Source organism: Crotalus tigris, unplaced genomic scaffold, assembly GCF_016545835.1.
Source record: "Crotalus tigris isolate CLP2741 ecotype Arizona unplaced genomic scaffold, ASM1654583v1 scf7180000018824.943158, whole genome shotgun sequence".
Lineage (NCBI taxonomy): Eukaryota > Metazoa > Chordata > Lepidosauria > Squamata > Viperidae > Crotalus > Crotalus tigris.
This window is the reverse complement of record NW_024097214.1, coordinates 750,978-776,103: the sequence shown is the minus strand read 5'-3', so window position 1 is coordinate 776,103 and position 25,126 is coordinate 750,978. Positions and strand designations below refer to the sequence as shown.

At 40.9% G+C, this 25,126-nt stretch overlaps 1 protein-coding gene across 2 annotated transcripts in view; it reads left to right on the top strand.

Moving 5' to 3' along the window:
* EHHADH (enoyl-CoA hydratase and 3-hydroxyacyl CoA dehydrogenase) overlaps positions 1-24,519 on the top strand; it is a 30,506-nt gene extending 5,987 nt beyond the window's left edge. Inside the window, exons 3-7 of one of the 2 annotated variants that reach the window (XM_039356350.1) lie at positions 2,063-2,238; positions 5,349-5,460; positions 6,950-7,054; positions 16,712-17,053; positions 22,007-24,519. In XM_039356350.1, coding sequence (XP_039212284.1) covers positions 2,063-2,238; positions 5,349-5,460; positions 6,950-7,054; positions 16,712-17,053; positions 22,007-23,277 — 2,006 coding nt within the window. In that variant the 3' untranslated portion in view covers positions 23,278-24,519. The remainder of the gene's footprint in view (positions 1-2,062; positions 2,239-5,348; positions 5,461-6,949; positions 7,055-16,711; positions 17,054-22,006) is intronic. The other variant, XM_039356351.1, reaches the window with a different exon arrangement.
* Positions 24,520-25,126: the final 607 nt, after the last annotated feature.

Here is a 25,126-nt window from a genome sequence, read left to right as displayed (position 1 = left end):
TATTCTTGTAGAATTTATATCTCTACTCTCTCTTTTTTAAAAAAAAATCTTGTTAAACATTATTTTGAATCTTGTGAATCTCGAAAAATTAGAATATCATGCAAAAGTTCATTTATTTCAGTAATGCAACTTAAAAGGTGAAACTAATATATGAGATAGACTCATTACATGCAAAGCAAGATAGTTCAAGCCATGATGTGTCATAATTGAGATGATTATGGCTTACAGCTCATGAAAACCCCAAATCCACAATCTCAGAAAATTAGAATATTGTGAAAAAGTTCAATATTCTAGGCTCAAAGTGTCCCACTCTAATCAGCTAATTAAGCCATAACACCTGCAAAGGGTTCCTGAGCCTTTAAATGGTCTCTCAGTCAGGTTCAGTAGGAATCACAATCATGGGAAAGACTGCTGACCTGACAGTTGTGCAGAAAACCATCATTGACACCCTCCATAAGGAGGGAAAGCCGCAAAAGTTAATTGCAAGTGAAGTTGGATGTTCCCAAAGTGCTGTATCAAAGCACATTAATAGAAAGTTATGTGGAAGGGAAAAGTGTGGAAGAAAAAGGTGCACAAGCAGCAGGGATGACCGCAGCCTGGAGAGGATTGTCAGGAAAAGTCCATTCAGAAGTGTTGGGGACTTTCACAAGGAGTGGACTGAGGCTGGAGTCAGTGCATCAAGAGCCACCACACACAGACGGATCCTGGACATGGGCTTCAAATGTCGTATTGCTCTTGTCAAGCCGCTCCTGAACAACAAACAACGTCAGAAGCGTCTTACCTGGGCTAAAGAAAAACAGAACTGGTCTGTTGCTTAGTGGTCGAAAGTCCTCTTTTCTGATGGGAGCAACTTTTGTATCTCATTTGGGAACCAAGGACCCAGAGTCTGGAGGAAGAATGGAGAGGCACACACTGCCAAAAGCACCAAAACCTGGTTCAATGACCGTGGGATTACTGTGCTTGATTGGCCAGCAAACTCGCCTGACCTGAACCCCATAGAGAATCTATGGGGCATTGCCAAGAAAATGATGAGAGACATGAGACCGAACAATGCAGAAGAGCTGAAGGCCACTGTTGAAGCATCCTGGTCTTCCATAACACCTCAGCAGTGCCACAGGCTGATAGCTTCCATGCCACGCCGCATTAAGGCAGTAATTGCTGCAAAAGGGGCCCAAACCAAGTACTGAGTACAAATGCATGCTTATACTTTTCAGAGGTCCGATATTGTTCTATGTACAATCCTTGTTTTATTGATTGCATGTAATATTCTAATTTTCTGAGATTGTGGATTTGGGGTTTTCATTTGCTGGAAGCCATAATCATCACAATTATGACAAATCATGGCTTGAACTATCTTGCTTTGCATGTAATGAGTCTATCTTATATATTAGGTTCACCTTTTAAGTTGCATTACTGAAGTAAATGAACTTTTGCACGATATTCTAATTTTTTGAGATTCACCTGTATATAGTTATCTTGGATTTTCCTTGTTTAGTAGCTACATTCATAAATTTATCGGGTAAAAATGTTGATTAACTATACAAATCCGAAAAGCAAGAACTACATAGATTTCAGTAAGGTATTCTAATGTCAGTCTTTGGTAAATACAGAATCTTGGAAACTATCAGAAGAATTTCTTAGCCACATTTATCATGAATAATTTAAGGCAACATCTCTTTCAATTACTCAAAATACTTCTCAGATTTCTTCTTACCTTGGCTGAGTTGCTATCTACAAAAAGCTCACCCTTTATTTCCTCATTTTTAAGTCAATTTTCACTCCCATTCTCAGCCTTCCCACATTCTTTCTCAAAATCCCACTTTTTCACACTGCAAAAAAATGACATATATTGTACACTAATGAAGTTTTTTATTTTTATATTTGAATTGAGTTGAGTTGTACAGAAATTAACTAAGCAGAATCTTGTATCAAGATTACCTTCCCCATTTGAAGTATGTCAATCTACAGTACATTTTGGTTCTATACTAATTTGCACAAGTCTTTAATGAGGTGGTTACTTGAAGCAATCATGGATTCTCAGAATTTTGTTCAATTTTTTTAGGTGCTGATATCAGAGGATTTTCCGTTAGTAATCCAAAAGATATACGAAGTATAGAATCTGTAGTTGCTTTTATAGAGAAGAGTGAAAAACCATTTGTGGCTGCTATTGAAGACATAGCTTTCGGAGGAGGCCTGGAGTTGGCACTGGGCTGTCATTATAGGATTGCAAACATGAAGGCAAGATGTCTTTAAAGTATAATTTCCAACCTATACCCTAGCTAGGGCCCCCTGATATCTATGTATCCTTCCCAACCAAGTACCTGTGAATTATCAAATGTTCTATTAAAAATTTAAAGATATCAATCCCAGCATACTAATATATGAAGAAACAGAAGATTATGGACACTGGAGGCAGGGGAATAATACTTCATGTTGCAATTACTTTATGCGGTGTTTGCAAGGTTGTGCCATTGTGTGCATGGTATCATTGTGGTTTACTGTAGACTCTATTTCAATAAGATTAATAACTCTAATGGAATCAAAAAAGAACTTATAAAATGAATAGTATGTAATCAAGGCAGTGGGTACTTATTATAGAACAACAGAGGTAGTCCTAATTTAGCAACTGCCTCATTTAGCTACCATTTGCAGTTACAACAGTACTGAAAAAGTACTTTATGATCAATTCTTGCATTTATGTCCTTCACAGCTCTGTAAAACAAAGGAAAGCTTTAAGTAAGTAAGATCACTGTTTCACTCAGTACCTACTTTGCTTAATGACTGAGGTGTCAGTTCCAATTGTGATCACTAAACAAGGATTCTTGTAGGAAAAAGAATACAAGAGGCACTAATATTGTGAAGCACACTCTCTTTTAGGGAATTGTTCCAGTCAAAGATAAGACCTCTTAAATTCCAGTTTCATGAACAGGAGATATAAGTATGTACCATATTTTCCTGTTAAAACTATGAGGAATTTAAAATGCTCAATATAGCTGGAACAAGTCTATAAGTAGTTACATGGTGAAGCCTTTATAGGAATCTCTTAACAGCAGTTATACAATATATTATTGTTACTACTTATAAAAGTAATATTTTTGTTTTATGCTTAGTATACAACTATAGCCTATAAGACCACAATGGGGACCAAAATTTCAGTTGCTAAGCAATGCAGTAGTTAAGCAGGTCATCGCAGTAAACTCATTTTACAACCATTTTTACCACAGCCATTAAGTGTATCATGCAGTCATTAGTGAATTTGGCTTTCCCCATTGGTTTTGCTTGTTAGAAGCCAGCTGAGAATATTGCAAATTGCTATTACATGACTGAGAGATGCTGCAACTGTTGTAAATGTAAGCTGATTGCCAACCAACCAAATCACAATCACTTGATCAAGTGCAACAGTTGTAACTTCAAGGACAGATCTTAAGTCACTTTTTTCAGCACTGTCATAATTCTGACCTGTTGTTAAACAAATGGTTGTAAGTTGAAGACTACCTGTAGCACAGAGCAATGGTCCTCAACCTTTTCTTCACCATGGACCCCATTTAAATACCTTTGTGGCCATGGCCATGGCCTTGGACCCCCAAGACTTAAGATTTAAATCATAAATTAAATAAAAAGGTAATTAAATGAATTAAATACAAAAGTAATAGATTTATTCCTGAGAAAGAAAAACCAGTTTAGGTATACATAATCAAGTTATACATTGAGATACATTTAGATGTATAGCTTGAAATTGGCTATAATCTCAATCATTAGGTATGGAAAAATAATAAGGCTGTAAGGACCCACCCCACTTTGCATCTTAAGAAGACAGAACTCTTGGAATAGTTCTTCCAACAGGCATCCTTTATTAAGAGAAAATGGTTGCAGGTATTCTAGACAGGACTTGGGGTCCAAGCTCTGCCATTCAAGGTTTTAAGGGGTTCCCCAGTAGCCCCACCCAATCACCCCCTTCTTCCAGCGACAGTCTCAGGCATTACACTCCCACCCCCTTTTCCTTACTGCCGGCTGGATGGAGACTTCAGAGAGGAGTACATGAAAGGCAATAGCCCCATTGTTATGGTTAGTCCTTTTGGTGATATCCACATCCAGTCCCTTTGAAGTGTACTGAAGGAAGTGAGGGCCATAAAGCCCCTTTTTTCACCCCCTTCCCTTCATCATATGACAGAATCCAGAGAAGGCAGAAATGGGGTTTTCTATAGTTGATAACTAGAGATGAAATATAATTGAATTCTGATAAAGGCCTTGTGTTAGTTTTACTATTGGTGATTTGTGTTGTCAATATTGCAGAAAAATTATTTGCGCTTTTCAATTGTTCAGTCATTTCTGAAATTTCATGAGTCATAAACAGTGGTTCACATTTCATTACATTATAGCTTAGTTTAATGAGGAAACCCACTGATACTAGTTTAATGAGAGAACCCCATTGTAAGACTTAAATAGGAATCCTTTATCACCTTTGGTATATTTGTAAAAGAATTAAATAATATTGGATGAAAATGAGTAATGTAATTTAACAAATTTTGATCATTAATGTACAATTTAGACTGGAAATTTTGTTAGATTTTATGGATAAGCCAGTGGAAAAATCACAGTGTTTTGTTATATATGATAATATCATAGTGTGCCTTTTGTATGCTGAGTGTTAGAAAGGCCTACGATACTCGCAATAAAGGAATGGTTAATAAAGGTGACAAAGCTGGAATCATTGAAGGAATTCACCTACAGTTGAAAGTCTTTTGTGGAAATTTTGCAGGAGATGGAAAAAAACAAATTTGACACATGGATTTGATAATTATTAAAATTTAAAAATGGGAAATTATTTTTCTCCTTTTCTTTGGGGGGGGGGAAACAGACATTATAGTATACTCTTAAATGAAGAGTCAAATGTAAGCATTCTTTATATCCTTAGAGGATGAAGTCAGAAGTCATTCTTTGGATATATTTGGATTTTCCTTTCTTTATACTTTTTCACACTTCTATCTCTAGTCTCTTTTTATTCTTCATCATTTTTTGATTGTTAGTTTAAGTTATTTTTATGTTTATGCTTTGTAAAATTTAATAAAATTATTTTACAGAGAAATCCACTTAGATAAGTAAGATTGTGTTACTGATCCAGGAATCAAAGTTTGCATGATGATACACCAACCATAATGTATAATTTTAAATATAGAAAAGGATTTTGAAATACAACTTTTGTCCAGATCAGTTGATCTTTTCTTACATTATACATATATATCCACATATAGGCTTACATAGAGCAGTTTTTTAAAAAAAAAGTTAGAGGAGAAAATGCTATGTTTTATATAATGTAAATATTTACAAATATTTCATCCTCACTTCAGGCTCAAGTTGGTTTGCCAGAAGTCACAATAGGTTTACTTCCTGCAGCTGGTGGGACTCAACGGCTTCCACGATTGATTGGGGTACCAGCTGCACTTGATATGATCATCACAGGTAAATTCTTTCATTTGTGAATACACATGTGTTGTGTGCAAATAATATATGGCATATTTGCATTTGTTGCAGTTTTTATGTAATACCAAATATGCCTGCCAGAAATATAGGATAGTATCACTACAGTAAAACATGCTTTAAACTTTCTGGATTTGTTAGATTCATCATCTGAAATGTTAGCTAACAAATCTTAGGTAGCAGCTAAAAAAGATCTGATAAATTAGCAGCACTTTAGATAGACTTTTCACTAAGATGTATACCTGAAAATGAGTGTGTTGATAGAGGAATTTCAGCTTACTTTTAAGACTATCACTTTTACTTACAATCCTACAGAGAAGACTGGAAAATATATTTTTGGGAGTTCTAGGTTTGGCTTTCAACTTTATTTTGAAGAGACTGTGCTTCTCATGCAAATACATGATTTCTGAATGTTCCTAGATTTAGCACTGTTCTGTTACAACATCATTGTATTCTGTCTCATTGCTGGACTTATTATGTAGTCAACAAAACCTGGGTGAAGCAGTGAATTTCTTGGATGTTATTTTTAAAACTTTAGTACTGCTTTGGCCTTATATTGATTATCATTTTTATTTAAAAAAGGATATAAATTAAAAGTTTGTGTTTTGCTAAAATATCAGTGACAGCTTGTTTGTGCCATTCAGCTCAAGAACATCAGTTTTGTGATCTGACATTCAGCATGGTGTTAAATAGGTATGAACAATCAGAAAACTACTTAGTTAATCTTTGAATGACATTGACAACTGAGAACCTAGGCCAGAGCCAATTATTTATAGGCTTGTATTTGCCTTTACTGTCACCTGATCCCTGCTGATTTGTTAGTTATAATTCTATCACGTAGTTATCAATTTGAATGTTTCAGCACAGCAGCCCAATAATGAGCTGACAAGCATCCTTATTCTCTAGGTGGTTGCTGTGGGACAAAAGGTACCTGTAGAACAGACATGTCAAACTCGCGACATCATGTGACGTCGCAAGATGTATTGGAGCTTTTTCCCCATTGCCGGCAATGGGGTAGGTGCGGTTTCCTGGTGACACATCCAGCCCACAGGCCAGCAGTTTGACACCCCTGCTGTAGAATATCTGGCCCACTTGTGCCTTACAGTTTAGTAGATAGTATTGCCTTGCTGACCCCTTTGTGCTTATAATGTTATTGGATTTCTCTTTCTCTATTATTTTAATATGCTATTCTAACACATGACTGTGGAGTCAAAGATTTACCAATTTTGTTTAATGCTGGAGGCTCCAAACTTGTCAACTTTAAGAGTTGTGGACTTCAACTCCCAGAATTTTCCATGGCTAGCTGAGGAATTCTGGGAGTTAAAGTTCACACATCTTAAAGTTGGCAAGTTTGGAGACCCTTGGTCTAGTGTGCTTAAAGTAGTCTACTAATAACACACCTTGAAACTCCCAAGGAGCAGATGGAATTTAAGTGAACCTTAAATGAAAAAGTCATATTTCTATTTGCCAGGTAAACATGTGCCAGCCACTGAAGCACTGAAACTGGGGATCTTAGATGAGATTGTTGAAGAAAATACAGTTGAAGCAGCTATAAAGTTAGCACAAAGAGTATCAGGTAAGAACATTCAGTTGTACCGGGCAAAATATAATACAACAAATTCCCAGAAAAAAATACCAATCAGTGGAAAGAATTATTTAGCTGATGTTACCATTGGTTGGAACAAGGTTTTTTTAATTAAAAATTGTAGTGTATTGCTTTAGGAGCTGGGGATCAAGCAGGGAAAAGTTAAAAATAGCCAGATATGTTATAACTGAAAATCAGATTTATAATCTGTGTCTCTGTCTCTCTCTCTCACTATCATTTGTTGGCAATGTCTGATAGCTTTTTGATAAATTGATCTTTTATAATTCACTATATTTGTCATGGCATCCACTTTGCGAATAGGCAATTATTTTATAATAGCATTCACAAATACTAGTTCTACAAAGTAGGAAATGATCATTTTAAAATGTTTTTCTTTTCCACCGTTTTTCACACTTACGACTGCTGCAGCAATCCCATAATGATGTGATAAAAATTTGGATACTTGGTAACTGGTTCATATTTATGATGGTTACAGGATCTCAAAGTCATGTAATCACATTTTCCAGCATGATGAGTGTAGAATCCACCGGTGGGTAATCTCAGCCTTCCTGCTCAGTTGAGACTAAGTCAGAAATCTGCCACACCTCCTTCTGGGTGGACCTTGCCCAGTTTTTGACTTAGTCTTATTAACTTAACTGCAGTAATTCTCTTAATAAATATGGGCAAGAAAGGTCATAAAATGAAACAAAATTCGATTAACAGCTGTCTCACTTAGCAACAGAAATTTGGGGCTCAGTTGTGGTTGTAAGCTGAGGATTATGTGTTTTATAAATGTGGATAGTAAGGAAGATAACCTTGACATTAGTTTGCAGGATCTTTGCCAAAGTCCAAGGGGATGTAGCATTTTTTAAGTCTGGAAGAGCATATTCAGAAGTGGTCAGCCAGATGCCTCCCTAATTCATTGACCTATGAGAAAGGGGAAGAGATAAAGCTCAATCAGACTTACAAGACTCTGTTATTATAGCCAATTTTTATAAAATTAGCTTTAATGTTCTTGTGGTATTGATTCCCTGGTCTTTTGAATAACAAAGCACTGGTTTCATCAACATGTTTTTCTTAAGTATCAAGAAAATAAGCTAGATCTAGAAACTGTATTTTCCCACATACCTATAAATTGCCATATTTTTCACTATTCCTCTGAAGAAGACAGTGATTAATGACATATACTTCATACAAACAGGCTTCCTTCCACATTTAACCAGTTAGCTTGTAAACACACTGAAGTGATGATTCTATCTATATTTACTAGGTTTTAATCAGTTGGCATTTCTTCTCAAAAATACATATTGGGTTGCCCTAGGGATTCACTTAGATACATGGAGATACAGATGTCTCAAATGCAACTTGTATTTCAGGAAATATTATTTTTAATTCAATTAAATCTAGTGTGAACAAACAAAAAATGTTTGACTTGGGTGGATAATGTTTTGCATCAGTTGCTTTTCTCAGCATACTCTGCAGTTTGTCCACATGATGGCACCAAACTTTGAAAAATAATGTCGCTTTCTGTCATCATTCTCAGTGTTCATGGAAGCAATAAATGGCAGCTTATCTAAGTTCCAGGAAGGCAACTACTGTGCCATTATTAAATAAAATCTGGACAATGGCTGGCTTCATATTAATACTATAGCTATTCTAGACTTCTTGATAGAAGAGAGGAACATAACAAAAAATAATCCTGTCAGTTTATGAATTCTGTGTGTAAACTAAGCCAGGAATGCTTCAAGTCTTACCTTTATTACTGTAGCAATCTTTACATAAATCTTCATATTAATACTATTTTCATTTTATAAAAGCTGTTTGCAGATAATCAGCAATTATCTCCAAACATGCCAACCATGAAGTAGTGCATAAAAGGAATACACTGCCTCACCAAAAGCAAGTCCACTCATCCCTATTCCATATGAAAAACTAATAAAATACTGTAAATTGGTTGCCCACACACCATCTACGTTCTTATTTCATCTTGTATGCTTTTGTCTTGCATACAAAAATAAAATAAAATAAGCTCACAGAGATTTCCATAGGAGCAAGGGAAAATGTTTCAAGCTGCCTCTTTCTTTAGAAGAGAGAAATCGCAAGGACAAGGCTGCAGGGTGACACAAGTGTTCCTGTTAATGGGGAAAAACAGTTTCAAATGCCCTGCAGATGGACCAAAAATAAATCAGTTCAGTCGTTAAATACATCTGATGTCACAGGGTCACGACAAGCTGATGCATTATAGAGAAATGTTACCACGTCTAAGACAGTTTTCTAGAAAGGCACATTTTGCTGGCATTACCGTAGTTTTACTGTCTTTACCAATGGTGCTTTAGGAGTGAAGAGATAGGGAAATGTGGTTTATCTACCTAGTTGCCAAAGTCTACAAAATGGTTACCTGCCATTTGGTTTCTACAAATAGACATGGATTGTAATTTACATCCCATAAGTTTTATGATTCTTCAAATCATATAAGAAACCTTTTTTTTCTGAACATCTTATTTGAAGTCAAAAATAGGAAAACTCCAGGAAAAATATTTAAAACCTTTCCAGAAATGTATATCTTTCAGGGACTCTTGTTCTATAGAACATAAGTACAGTAATACTTTTTTCCAAACTGATCCAGGACCATAACTTATTAAATTGTTTTAATATTTATTAACTATGGTTTAAATTTCAAGATAATTTAAAATATATGAAATAGTTTTGTTTATGCTATTTTCCCTTTTATACAAAAGGCAGTCTCTATTGAAATAATGTTTTAAAGTTCTCCAGCACTGAAGATGGAGAATCCATCAATGGGTTTAGATTGTGTTCCTGCCCAATCAGATCAAGTCAGCCAAACTTGCTACGCCTGTCCTGGGCTAGGGTGTCCCAGTGTCGACTTGATCTTGCCCAGGACAGACATGCAAGTTGGCTCTTAGGCAGGTAGACTACCATTGGTGGATTTTCCATTTTATCTGAGTCTCCTGGGCAGCACTGAATTCAGCGCTGTTCCAGACTGACTTCTAACATTACAGTTTCCCTTTTCCTCTGTTTTAAAGGCAGCTCCTTTTTCCTCCCCCTCTCCCTTGGCAGCAAAGCCCCATTTCTTTTGGTATCACTAAGACTTACCTTCCTCTCTCCCCATGCAGCACTGGGATCAATGCTGCAGCTCCCCTGCGGTCCTTGGTCTCTGCTTAAACCTGTTAACTTTCTTTTTTCGTTTGGAGGAGCCTGAGGCCGCAGGTCCAACAGCCAGACGCATGCGCGCCATCAGCTGGGAGGTGGATGTTTGAAGCGGCATGCATTCGGAGGGTGCTCGGACGAGCCCCTCTTGGCCTCTAAATGCGGCGGCCGCCCTCTTGGGGGTCGCGAACCCCCATTTTTGCCGGCAACCACTCCAAGGCCTGCAAGAACCGGATTGTTAATTTCCAAGCATTTGAGACCCGACTGCCATTCTCCTCACGCGGCCGCCATTTTGCAGACCACGTGGCAGCTCAACTCCTTTCACCCAGGAAAGCAGCTGGAGGAGGGGGCTCCCTCCTCCACCCCTCTGCGCCCAATTAGTCATAGGCCTCAAAAGGGGGGACAGGGTCAGGTAGACCACAAAAGGGGAGATTGAGACAGATCCAGCACCTTCTCCCTAAATATTGGAGTGCAGGCTCCAGAGCACGGCCGCCATTTTGGGTGGCATTTTCTTCCTCGACTCTGCTGCGATACAGGCCTCAAGGCCTTAATCCTCTACAGACCACAGTTAAAAAGGCGTGATCCCGCACTCCTCAAGTCCAGAAGTGCAGTCTTTAGAGTACGGCCACCATTTTGGAAGGCATTCCTCTACTGTTATACAGGCTTCAGGGCCTTGCCCTCAATAAGACATTCTCTCTTCTACTTTTCTCTCAAGATCTTGAGCCAATGTCTCCAGTCCTGGTCACCTCATTGCGGGTAGGGACTTTGCCATCTCACAGGCCTGTCCGGCACATAAGCCCCGTGGCCATCTCTCCAAGCCGCTGGCCAAGCAACACTGCATGGCCACAAACGCGACTGGTAACTCACAGTACCAGTCTGGTGACCAGGGAAGCAGGGCGACCAGTACATCGCCTGCTCTTGGCTCTTTCCTTTCTCCTGCCTTCTTAAACAAACCTGAGGTACCCTCTTGTGCACCTGTGTCACCAAGACAATATGGTCCCTACGAACAAGGATACCTTACCTTCCTCCTCGAGCCGGAAACGACACAGGTCCTCCAACCAGGAGGCCGCTGGCAGGATCTCGGCCAAGGCCATTTCTGCCGGGAAGACCTCCAAAACGGCAGAGAAACAGGCCAGCAGAAAACATTAGGCCCTGGAAAAAGAATTCTCTAAAGCTCAGAAGCAGGCCAGGGTTGGGGCCGAACAGGCCGGGACCCCTCCTTTTGACTTATCTTTGGGTCCTTCTACTTCCTCTCAGGGGGTCTGGTCACCAGGAGAACTTCTCTCTCCTTCTGTTCTGCCTGGCCAAGATCGCGATATGTCTCAATCCTTACCGGTTCCACGAACCCAGCCCCCGGCTCCTGAAGCCATCTTCACTTCCACAGCCGCTGGACTTAGGGCAGCAGAACCAGTACCCTTCTCCCCAAGGACCACCTTCAGGCGCTGATTGCTCAGCTGGTAGAGAGGGCTCTCGAGGCCAGGTCGCAGATGCCCAGGGCGGAGTCGGTTATTTTTCTCCCAATCCCCCTATCAGCTACCGCGGCATATCAGGAGCCCTCTTCCCCGTCCCAGTCCTCATGTACCAGGCCTCATCCCCCCAGGAGTACGATCCAGAGCTAGATGCCCCATGGTCAGATGAGGAGGAACCTTCCCCAGAATCTCCATCATTTGGAGGTCTGTTTAATCCTTCTCTTTTTCTACCCCTGCTCCACAAGGCCAGCTCCACGGCCCATATCGGGCCCAATCACTCTACACCGGCAACAGCAACCACAGCAGAATCAGAGGCGGATCCAGTCTTCATCAAACCGGTAACGACCCAACACCATGTGCCCTGCCCGCCCCTCTTTCTTAATGTGGTCCAAAAACGGCCTCCCTGGGCACCTTTCCCCTTCCCAGTGAGAACGACAAAAAACTGTTCAGCGTGGCCCAGGATTTAGCTGATGTGCTAGAGGTGCCCACAATGGATGAGCCTCTGGGTCCCCTCGTGTCCCCCACTGCTACATCAGGGGGTATATTGGAGGCCCTGAAGGCAAAGGATCGCAGATGGGAACTCACGTTCCACAGAACTCATCAAGCTGCAGTATGGGCTATTAGGGCACCCATTTCAGCATCCTTCTTTACTAGGTCCTCTCTCCTTTGACTCCGACAGTACAGGCCAGGGTTCCCGCAGAGGATATCTGCACAAATTAGGACCTGAGCAAACTAGTGGCAGCCGCAGAATATGCTTCCGACGCAACCCTGCACGCCACCAGATTTTCTTCCAGGGCCTGGCATCTAACGTGACAGCATGTTGCATGCTCTGGTTAAAGCACTGGCATGCTGATGCGAAGTCTAAATGGCGCTTGTCAGCAGCCCCATATCAGGGAGGTAAGCTATTCAGGGAGGCTCTAGCGCCATACCTCACAGAAAACAAGGACAAACGTAAGGTGCTCAACCATCTCATTAAACATGCTGATAGACTGGCCAACCCTAGCCCGGAGACAGTCCTTTTGGTCAGGAGCTAGTCCTAGCTATTCCCAGTCCATCAACCATCCTTTTCCTGCCAGGGCAGGACCACCCGACAGAACGGTTTCCAGACCCAGGCAACAATTTCAGAGCAAGCGGCCCTTTTGATGGGGCGGCCGCCTGTTCCGACGGTCCAAGTGACTCTCAGGTGGATCCTCCCATAGGGGGCAGATTGTCCCTCTTTGTTCGCCAGTGGGAGGCCACCACCACGAACGCCTGGGTCCTGAACATGGTCTGCCATGGTCTGTCCCTAGAATTTGTCTCCAGCCCTCCGGGATGTTTCTTATCTTGTTCTCAGTTAAGAAATACCACAAAAGAAGGACTAATGCAAGAGACCATTTGTCACCTCTTGAGCATAAGGGCCATAGAACTGGTGCTGCTGGGTCAGAGAGGTCGGGGATTTTACTCCATCCTCTTTGTCGTCCCCAAGGCCTCGTGGGGATGGATGGCCATGCTGGACCTAAAAGGGTTAAACTTTCATCTTACATACCGAAAATTCAAGATGCAAACTCTCCAGTCCATCTTGGGAAACGTAAGAAAGGGAGTCTTCCTGACATCCATCAACCTCACGGAAGCTTATCTCCATATCCCCATCTCTCCCGACCACCGCCAGTTTCTAAGGTTCACCTACAGGGGTCACCATTACCAATACAGGGTACTCCCGTTCGGCCTGTGCTCAGCTCCAAGAGTCTTTACCAAGATCCTGTCAGTTCTGGCCACTCACCTGAGACTGGTGTCTGTCCAGGTCCAGTGTTACCTGGACGACATTCTAATCCAGTCATCATTGATCCAGGCCGCTCAGTCGGACCTCGGACTGGTGATAAGGGTGCTCCAGAATCATGGATTCTCGGTAAATTTCTCCAAGAGCCATACGGTCCCCACAGCCGGGCTATTACACCTAGGGGCCATCATAGACACAGTAGAATGCCGGGTCTATCTCTCCCAGGAGTGCCGGCACAGCATCCAGGAGTTGATCCTTCACATATGCAGGGAACGAACGGTGACGTTGGCCATTCTCTCCCAATTACTAGGGAAAATGATTTCGGCTATAGCAATCGTCCCATGGACCAGGCTTCATTCCAGGAACCTTCAGTGGTTCCTGCTCCCCTTCCAAAGACTGAACACCAGTTCCTCCAATCGAAGGGTAAGAGTCCCTCATCGCATCTTGCAATCCCTCAGGTGGTGGCTCTCGCCGGCCATGCTCAGGGGGGTCCTACTTCAAGGAAACTGATCGACTCACCCTTACAACCAATGCCAGCCTGTTCGGCTGGGGAGCGCACCTCTGGTCACAGTGGGTCCAAGGCCGCTGGTCCCACTGAGACCTTCAGCACAATATCAACTGGCTGGAGCTCAGGGCCATACACCTGGCACTCCGTCACTTCCGCAGCATGGTAGTGAAGTGTCACGTATTGATCCTCACAGATAACATAGCGGCAAAGGCCCATGTAAACCAGCAAGGGGGCACCCGATCCCGTGCACTCTTGACCGAGGCCCTTCTGCTGGGCTCCTGGGCAGAGAACAATCTTGCCTCTGTCAAGGCAGACCACATTTCAGGGGAGGCGAACAGTCAAGCAGACTTCCTGAGCAGGTCGACAGTGGACCACTCGGAGTGGTGCCTACACCTGAGCATCTTCAGGGAAATTTCTGACCGTTTTGGCTTACCGATAGTGGATCTGTTTGCCTCTCTGGCGAACACTCATCTACCAAAGTTCTTCACCCACTTCCCATCTGCTGGAGCGGAAAGGACGGATGCTCTCCGATGTCTTTGGCCGGAGGGACTGCTCTACGCCTTTCCTCCTCTCCCTCTTCTTCCGGCGGTCGTCTGCAAGCTCCTTCAGGAGAGGGCGGAGATTCTTCTAGTGGCCCCGTACTGGCTGCGGATACCATGGTTTGCCGACCTCGTGAACCTTTCCATAGCAACCCCATGGAAGATTCCTCTGGATCAGGTTTCACTCAGCCAGGGGACCCTTCTTCATCCGGATCCCCAATGGCTCTAGTTAGCCTCCTGGCACTTGAGTGCAGGATCTTATCCCAGGAGTCCTGCTCGCCAGGCGTCATTACCATGATCCAGGCCTCCCGTCGGCCCTCTACCAATCATATTTATGAGGCCACATGGAGGAACTTTTTTTCGTGGTGCACGAACCATCACTTGACCATACCAGACTTAACAATCCCAAAAATATTGGACTACCTTCTGGAGGGTCTGGAGAGGGGCTTGACCCTGAACACGTTACGCAGACAAGTCGCTGCTCTCTCCACCCTACTTACCTGTGACACCGCAGTATCCCTTGGTCAACATCTATTGATTCACTCATTCATCAAGGGTTCCACAAACACCAAGCCCCCTTCTTCCAAGGGTCAGAAGGTATCCTCCTCCGTGATTGGCAGGTGGATCAGGGCGTGCATTTCAGGGGCGTACCAGTCTGAGTCATTGCCGGTTCCACGACATGTCATGGCCCACTCAACCTGTAGTGCATCTACTTATGTGGCTTGGGCCACTCAGGCATCCATTGAGGATGTTTGTAGGGGGGGCCATGTGGTCTTCACCATCGCCCTTTATACGCCACTGTAAGATACATAGGTTCACCTTGGCGGAGGCTTCCTTCAGCAGGAGAATTCTCCAACAGGTTGTACCTGGTGTCACACCGGACCGGCCTGCTCCCCTCCCTCAGGGACAGTAGGCTTTGGTTTGTCCCATTGGTGGATTCTCCATCTCCAGTGCTGGAGAAGGGGCGTTGTCTTACCTGAACACTTTTTCTCAGCACGGAGATGGAGAATCCACTCCCGCCCTCACAGGTTATTTAGGCCTAGGGTTAGATTCATGAGCCAACACTTCTTTCTGCTAGTCAATGGCTTCACCTGCGTCGAGACTGGGACACTCTAGCCCAGGACAGGTGTAGCAAGTTTAGCTGACTTGATCTGATTGGGCAGGAACACAGTCTAAACCCATTGATGGAGTCTCCATCTCTGTGCTGAGAAAAGGTATTCAGGTAAGACAACACCCCTTCTTAGCAAACATGAAAGTTACAATTCTTTTAAATTTAAATTGCTATATTTTCTGAAATACTCTTTCTGTGGAAGAAATACCATTAAATCATTTTTTAATTAAAAATGCTCAGCAACTCTCAGGGTTCTTTGAAGAGCAACTTATTTCATTGCTCTAATTTTGGTAGAAGATAAGGAAAAGAGGTTTAGGGAGGCCAGACTGATGACTAGATTACTATACAAATTGAATTCTTTACATTAATGCTGATCTAAATTGCATTTATTTGCATTTCCAAAGAAACATAGCATTAGGCAATACAAGTAGTTTTTTAATTTACAACCATGAATGAGCCTGAAATTACAATTGTAATTCTTGCTGGTTGTTAAATGGGTCATCACATGACTCAACCAATTTTACAACATTTTTTGCTATGGCCATTAAGTGAATATATGATTGTTTAAGCGAATGCCCAGATAGTTAAAAAACCCATTGTCTGCAATGAGCATTTTTTGCCAGAAACTGGAAGCAAACACCAGTTTCCCCCCCCCAAAAATATCATAAATTGTGATCAAGTGACTGCAGGATGCTGCAAACAGCCATAAATGCAGGCCTTTGCTGAGAGTCCAAAATGCAGTCACATGACCATGAGTGGGGTGTCTATCAGAACCTTGAATATGGGTTGTAAGTACCTTTTTCGAAGTTTCGGTCGTATCTTCAAATGGTCGCTAAGCAACCAGCTATAAGTTAAGGACTACCTATAAACTGCAATCCTAACCACCCGCTTAAAGTAAATTTCACTGAATACCATTATCACAACACTGTGCATGCATACTTCACATCACAATATGTACTACTGTATCCAGTGGCATTAAATATATTTAAGAATGGGCAATAAAGCATTTACATTGTTACTGGTTTTCTTGTACAGAGAAAAAGAAACTGATTTCTAAGCTAGCTTGTTTTATGAGATGATTTGTTTGCCCTCTCTAGGTCAGCCATTGGGACCTCGCAGACTCTCTCTGAAACAGACTCCCAAACTCCCTAATATGGAAGCCTTTCTATATGATGCACGTGTGAAGGTGAAGAAACAGGCTGCAGGATGCCTCTCACCTGAAATGTGCTTTCGAGCTGTGGAAGCTTCAGTGTACTTGCCCTTTGCGGAAGGAATTTGCAAAGAACAGGAGTTTTTTCTCCTTCTTTTGACTTCAGGCCAGGCTAAAGCATTGCAATATGCTTTCTTTGCCCAAAGAATTACAGAAAAATGGATGTTGCCCAATGGGGCATCCTGGAAGACTGCATCTCCTCAACCAATCCGGAAAGCAGCTGTGATAGGTAAGATTGTGAGCATCTTTGAATTATTCAAAGTTCAACTGTTTTTGTGTTGGGGAAAGAAAATGTTTTCTATAGAAAACATGAAGAAGACTATGCAAACACTACATAGTTACTTTAAGGTACCTAGTTTGCACTTCAAGCAGTGCTTAATTTCATAGATAAATTGCAGAACTAGATTGTTAATTCCTCTTACAGTCAGTATCCTTTCTTCAGAAGCTCAAACATAACACAGGTTAGAGGAAAGACCATGATTCTATTTGCATTACTAATAATTGTAATTAACTAAAGATGGATCAACTAATCCAGTTTTCCGAGATCACATACTAAACAATACACTAAACAAACAGATTTAGTGCACACAACATTCTGGGCTATGTGTGATTGGTTAGTGTAGTGTCCATTGGATCATGCAAACCCAGAATAGGGTTGTAAACAAATCTTTTATTTTAAATCTCGCAACTGAAAAGGGACAAAAGGCAGTCTGTGACACACTAAGTCCCTTCTGCATTTTATTGCTTTTAAATAAAAAATAGCAGTTGATGAAGAATAAACTTTTTTGGTGATATGCAGCAATGAAAGAATTTGTAATTTCTATTATGCAGTTTTGTCACTGTAAGAATAGAGATTGTTCTGCTTTCCTTCATGCCACCCTGGGTAGAATCTCTGTAGGGGGAGTTAGCAAAGAGACTCTCAAAAATTGTTTTCTTCCCTTAATTCACATATTTAATCATTAATCTCAAAATGTTGTGTTGACACTTGCCTTTTAAGAAGTTTTAATTTTCATTGTAATGATCCACTGCTTCCATTTCTCCTTGCCTATCCCCAGGAAGATAATGCACTCATCAATTTTTTATAAAGGCATTAAAATTAAAAAAACCCCTCTCTTTGATGTACTGTACAGTTTCTTCAAAAGCTCTTTGTTGCTCTGCATATTGATTGTTTATACTCAGTGGGAAACTCTTCCCTAAGTAGCCCAGTCCTTGGTAGTGCCCTCTTTGATTTTAAGAGAGTGACAGTCATGTTATACTTTCACTGTTCTCCCCACTCTTTCTACCCCGCAGTCTGACTGCTATATACAAGATGTGGTTTGCTGCAGCGTGTGCACGCTGAACTCTCTGAAGCTCACCTGAGCAGGAGGCAGTCTTGAGGGAGCAATCTTCATCTGTCTCTTTCCCTCTGCAACTTTGCAGCCTTAATTATACTTCTCTGCATGATTTATATCCCTTTAGCTTAAAAAGTGGCAAATTAAATCTGTTTTCAACCTTGAACCCTTTTAAGTTGCTATGACTTATTGGAGAACTGACATTTGTGTGAAGTATTGTGGAGTCTAAAATTCAGTATTTGTGGAATATCATTATTTTGCTCCATAAATGCACACATAATATGTATGAGCCTAATTTCCCTTACCATGCAGAAGGAAGAGTCTTCTTTATGAATTTCATGGAAAGTCACTAGTGATGAATATGGAGAAATACTATCTTAAAGAAGCACAGATACAATTTCAGATTTTTCCAAGTCACTATGTGGAATGAAGCAGAGCTAGTAGATGTCATGGCCCCATTGGAGCCTGGTTCAGAGGAGGAGGAGGAGGAGGAGGAGGAGTTGGAACCAGGCCGTCTGACAGGATTGGCATTTCTCTTCTAAAATGTTTGGAGTGGCCAGGGGCTGAGGGCGATGTTGTCCTAAGCCCCTCAGGCTTTGGGGGAAGTGGTCAACCAGCCTGCCCTCACAAACACAGTACAGCAGGGATGTCAAACTGCCGGCCCGTGGGCCGGATTCGTCATCCAGAAGCCATGCCCACCCCATTGCCGGCAATGGCAAAACCGGCCTGATATGTTGCGCGACATCACGTGACGTCGCAAGTTTGACATGTCTGCAGTACAGGATTGGCTGCTGACAGACATTGGTAGTGATAGGCAGCAAATCCCCTCTGATATGGAACAGCTGCCTCCCCCATTTGATCCAAGAACATGGAGAGCAGAACATAGGCAGGTCAGAGAAGGGCTGTGAGGCTACTCAGGAGAAGGAGCACCTGGAGTGGATTGACTTAAGGAGAAGACGTGGGGAGTTAGTCTTTGTCAGGAACAATTATTTGTTTTGGCTTACACTTGCCTTGCCTTGACAACTGCCTTTTGCCTTGTACCTTGACTTTACCTTGTGCACTATAGTTTGCTTTGGGGACTCACTTAGCCGGGTGGACTGGACTTGGGATCCTGGACCATGCCCTGTAAGCATGCTCCTACTCTATGGACTTTCTTTGTTATAAACGGGCTGTTGTTTGGGGGACTGAGGGTGGGTTGCCTGCAAGATGGCATGGAGCCTTATCAGTTGTTGGAGGGCTGTTTGTTGAAACATTTACTTAGAGCAATAAAGGACTCTCTAGAGGCCTGCCTTGCCTTGATGACCTGTCGTAACAATAGAGGGTCTTATATCAAGCTAAGAGCAGGTTACTATATGGAATGAAGCAGAGCTAATAGAGGGCCTTATATCAAGCTAAGAGCACTTTAATGCAAAATGTATGCCTTGCTTAGTGGACTGATGCTTTATAGTGCATTGACTTTGAACACGGAGATAATTTAACAAAGCAGACCATGGCTGGAAGAAGCATGTGGTGACTGCTAGTTTTTTACATTGTCAACTGGTCAGCTGGAAATGCACTAACTGCCTCTTGTTCATTATGTTTTAAAGTCTGCAGCAGCAAGAATGACTATGAATCAGGTTAAAACTTGTTTCTGAGGAACAAGGAATTTAATACTAATTCTAGGGGCCATGTTGTAGAAGTATCTAGGAACTGCTCAGAGTTGTGTTTTAAGAAAGACGCCATGCAAATCTTTTAGAATAAATACACATTAATGTCTAGCCATATCTGTACTCACGTTTGGAAACCTCTTAGCATATTATCAACAGAAGATATATATAAAGAACTTAGATAAATATTAGTATTTTGACTGAACAATTATGGTTTGAGTATATTTTAGGCCTCCTGAAATGTCCACAATAAGCTTTCTGTAATTACTCAAGAGCATGGATCATTATGTGTTGATACAAGCCCGATATATTGCTTCAAGCTAATAGAATCAGAAAAGCTTCTGGGGCACTGGTAAAATACATTTTGCTAGATTGATTGCTGCATGAGCATTTCTGGTGCTTGGCTACACAACAAATTGATCTTTTCTTGTAATAAGTAAGCACGCAGTAACCTAGTACTAGTTCATAAAGCTTTGTATGTTGTGTGTACCAAATATAAATTTCATTTCTACTTCTTAACTTAACTATGTACTAATATTAATATTCATTAGTGCTTATAGGTTTTTTAAGAACTGGGACTGGGCTCTTTGATTTGAACTTCTGTATAAATACTTTTCTCAGCACTCAAGTAGGCAAGAAATTGTTTCCAGAAAATAAAATACTTTTCTGTCCCCACTAAAGATGAAATTATATTTAATGTGGAAGATCCATAAAAAGGGGCATGTGTGTGTGCATGTTTTAAAATGTGATAGTTACCATGGAAATCAATGATTCAGGCTGGGATTAAGCTCTGGGGAAACAGGACTCAACCTTTTCTCCATTTATATTTTACCAATTACAATTTCTTTCTCAGCTATTTAGGGGCTTCTGAGTTTTTGGAAGGAAGACATTCTTCTAAAAGGCCACACGGGTTTTGAAAAAATGATTTAAGAAAAAAACTTCTAACCAGCAATAAATGAATGGGCTCAAACCTCACAATAAGCCATGTTGCATGCAAATCATGGTTTGTTGAATGACCCATAAGTGCTGAGTTCATACACTATGTTAAGAAAACCTAAACAGGTACAATCTGTTTGTAACCAAATTACAGTAATGGGTGAAAATGACTGTTAACTATATTCACATTTCATATAAATTTATTATATGGTTCGTTTAGCATGTTCTGCAAATCCAGCTTTCTGGATTATAATTTATGGTATATGCTTTGGTGATGCTTTTCTTAGCCTTAGGCCCTTCCAGATACTCAGAATTCAGTTCCCGGAATTCTCTACAATGGTGATGCTGGCTAGGAATTTTGATGTTAATGCTTATAGATCTGGAACTTGGGAAAGACCAGTTTTATGTCCTCGTATGAAATAAATCATTGTGATTTATTCAACAAACAAGCAAAGTCTTTGCTAGGAGATGAAGTTTCTTACATGGAACTCCAACGTAGTTACAGAAACTTACTGCTCTTGGTGCCTGCCAGTGTTCTTGTCCCCTTGACTTTTTACATTAAAAAAAAAAACACCTGTAATGCAATGAGAAGCTACACATTGTTTCATAATATGAATTTCTAAGAATTGTTCTGGACCCTAAATTAACTTTCTTAGAAAATAAAAAAATAATGAGAGACTGCAATGCAATGCATTATTTAGAACAATGGTCCCCAACCTTTGTGGCTTACGGCCCAGCACGGGGGATAGGAGAACTGGCCATGCAAACAGTGGGCTGGTACGTATGGGATGCACACGGCCTGCCGGTCACACAAGTCGAGCTGTGCACACACATGCACCGGCTAGCCGCTCGCACATCCTGATCTGGAACTGGCTACAGCCCGGTAGTGGACCGCAGCTTGGGGGTCGAGGATGCCTGTTTCACTTACCCTGAAAATGGACAAAGATAAACAGGATTAATAGAAATGAATATCTGTACTTATGGTTTGTAATTGATCATATTCCAGTAACTTTATTTTTGAAAATCACCCAAATTGCCATTTTGGTAGTATGTTCAAATATCATCAAAATTCTGATTATATTGCCAGTCTAAAAACTTTGGAGATCTTAGAACAATCCACTTTTCTTACATGTATAATATCAATAGTCTCTGCTTTAGTATCAGATTTAACTGAGGAATGAAAAATTTGCCTGTAGTATTACAGTTTAATAAACATTGGCCAGAATATTCTAATAATTGCTTCTTTTCTCTCTCTCTTTCATCCAAAAGGTTTGGGGACAATGGGCCAAGGCATTGTGGTATCTCTGGTGAAGGCTAAAATTCCAGTTGTGGCTCTGGAGAAGGATAAGAAGCATCTTGAAATAGGAAGGAAAGCTATCAAAGCTTGTTTAGAGCGCGTAGCTTTAAGAATGCAACAGAATGGCAAAACACTGGATGTCCATGAATCTAAATTACTTCACTTCACTCTGGATTTTGGTGCACTAAAAGATGTAGATCTAGTTATTGAGGCTGTATTTGAGGATATGGTTCTGAAAAAAGAAATATTCTGTAAATTATCAGAAGTCTGCAAGCCAGAAGCCTTTTTGGGCACTAATACTTCTTGCCTAGATATAGATGAGATTGCTTCTGTTACTAATCGTCCCCAGCAAGTCATTGGTACTCATTTCTTTTCACCAGCACATGTAATGAAGCTAGTAGAGATCATTCATGGGCAGCATACATCACCTACTGCTATTGCCACAATTATGAACCTGGCCAAAATTATGGACAAATGTGGTGTTCTAGTAGAAAATTGTTTTGGCTTTGTTGGGAACCGGCTATTCAATTCTTATAATGAACAAACATATTTCCTTTTAGAAGAGGGCAGTTCTCCGGAGGAGATGGACAACATTCTGGAGGAATTTGGTTTCAAATTGGGTCCTTTCAAAATATCTGATCTTGCTGGGCTTGATGTGGGCTGGAAATCTAGAATAGGGCAGGGCTTGACAGGAGCCAACTTACCTCTTGGTACACTTCCCCGCCAACGAGATGGTAGACGATATAGTCCTCTTCCTGATATCCTATGTGAGAATGGGAGATATGGTCAGAAAACTGGAAAGGGCTGGTACCTATATGATAAACCTGGGGGAAAGATAGCAAAGTCTGATCCCTGGCTTCATGATTTCCTTCAAAATTATAGAAATGCTCATAACATTACTACTCGCACCATTACCCATAGTGAGATCTTGGAGCGTTGTTTGTATTCACTTGCCAATGAGGGTTTCCAAATATTATCTGAAGGAATGGCATCTTGCCCAGAAGCCATTGATACCATCTATATAAATGGTTATGGGTGGCCCAGACATAAGGGTGGTCCAATGTTCTATGCTTCTGAGATTGGGCTGTCTAAGATTCTAACAAAACTGCAAAAGTATGCTGAGGCTAATCCTGACATACCTAAACTACAACCCAGTCCCTTTCTGCAGAAACTCGTCACCCTTGGCAGCCCTCCATTGAAGAACTGGCCATCACTTGTGAGATCCCAGCAAAGCAACTTATAATTAATGCTTCCTGAAAATTATCTTCTGTACATGCAAGTGGAAGGATTTTCTTTTCCTATCTTATTCTAAAAAAGCTTCGGGATGCATGCAAATGTTCTCATGGGTCATTTTTAAGCTTTCTTTATTGTTAGACTGTTTGCATTGTTTTCCATCATTGTGAAGCCCATGCATCTCAGGGAAGACCTGATGAAAACAATGCCTTTCTAATATGCCTTCGCATTTAATGGAAGCCTGGATGATTTTGTAGATGATTGGGAGAAAGGATACTTGCACTCATGCCGTTGCCACTCTTCAGTAAATGGCAGAATATAACCTATGATAAGTTCAATGAAATCCTTTTCTTCTTTGAAAGAAACTTACCAAGCAAATTCTCTTTCATCAGATGAAATGAGAACTGATAGGAAAATAAAGCATAGAATATTTTTTCTACACACAAGTTATCATTCAGTATAAACAGCCTGTTTCTTATTCAGATTTTTCAACTGATTGATTTCAGGCTGTAGTCTGAAATACAGCGTACTATAGAACAATATCACTGTCTTTTCTGATTTCAAAAATGACCTTACACCTTCTATCTCCAAATGATAAATTGTTGCTCACAAAGTGCTTTTTATCATACCACTTGCTTGAAAGTACATGCTAGTAATAAGCTGCCCTGTCTCTGAATATACTTGATCAAACCATCTTACAAGAAGAAAAACAAATATCGATCTGAAAGATGTATACTATTTTGGAAGTAAATACATTCCTGGGCTGAGTATATTCTTTGCTTTTGCTCCACTGCATTCTCCCAAGCCATTGTTTTTACCAGTTGGACCTCTGAATTCTAGTAAAAAAAGTCAAACAAATCACTGTTAAATCTTTGTACCGTACACTATTAAATTAGTAAAGCAAATTTCTCAAACTTGGCACCCTCCAGTATGCTCTAGCAGGTAAGGTATTGGACTGAGAAGATCCATGTACATGCCCATCCTCAGCTAGGAATCTGCTCTGTTCCATTGAACCAGTTGCTATGTTTCAGCCAACCTAATAGGCTAATCAGAAGAATTGGAGGAGACTGTTCTTATATGTGCTGCTGTGATTCCTGGAGAAAATTGAATATTCTGACACATCTGGAAGATACCAGGTTGGGGAAAGCTGTCCTAAATTTCTAAGTAAGATTTGTGAAATTGTATAGTTTTTCAAGCTTATCAACTTGTTAGCTCTTTTTTGTTCATGGAAATAAATATGTGTCTTCCTCAAGTTAATGCTCCATGAAAAATGTTAATTCTCTTAACTCCCTGATTTCTGAATATCTGAAGAGAGTTAGCTTGGAAAAGGCTGCTGTATACCAAGTACCGGTATACAAGTATACTATTGGTTCTAGGACATGCAATACAAGGGAAGATATAAACAAGGTGATTAAAAAAAATAATTCTGTGTGACAGAAAAAAAACAAGAATACTTATTGTTTAATTAATACTGGCAAGGCCTCAACATTTATAAGGTTGTTTTGTTTTCAAAGCTGCTATTTCTAGAAATCAGGAAATTAAGATCAAGTGCTGATATCCAGAACCACCTTCTTAACTGAAACATTTTATTAACCCCCCTTGTGTTTTTCTGTAATGTCCCTTTTTTTCCCAAATGTTACAGAGAGAAAATCGCCATGGAATTAACCCTCACGTCATGTCCCATTTACCACAGCCTGAAGATGCATGGTTGTTTTTAAGGGATGTGTACTCATGATGTCTTCAGGTCTTGCCAATCCTGTGCTATGAGAGCCTGCAGTCATCTATTAAAATTCTTCCTTTCCCCCCCTCCCCTAATGTAGGCTTTTGCCTTATGAGCAATGCAATGCTTCAGTGATGAG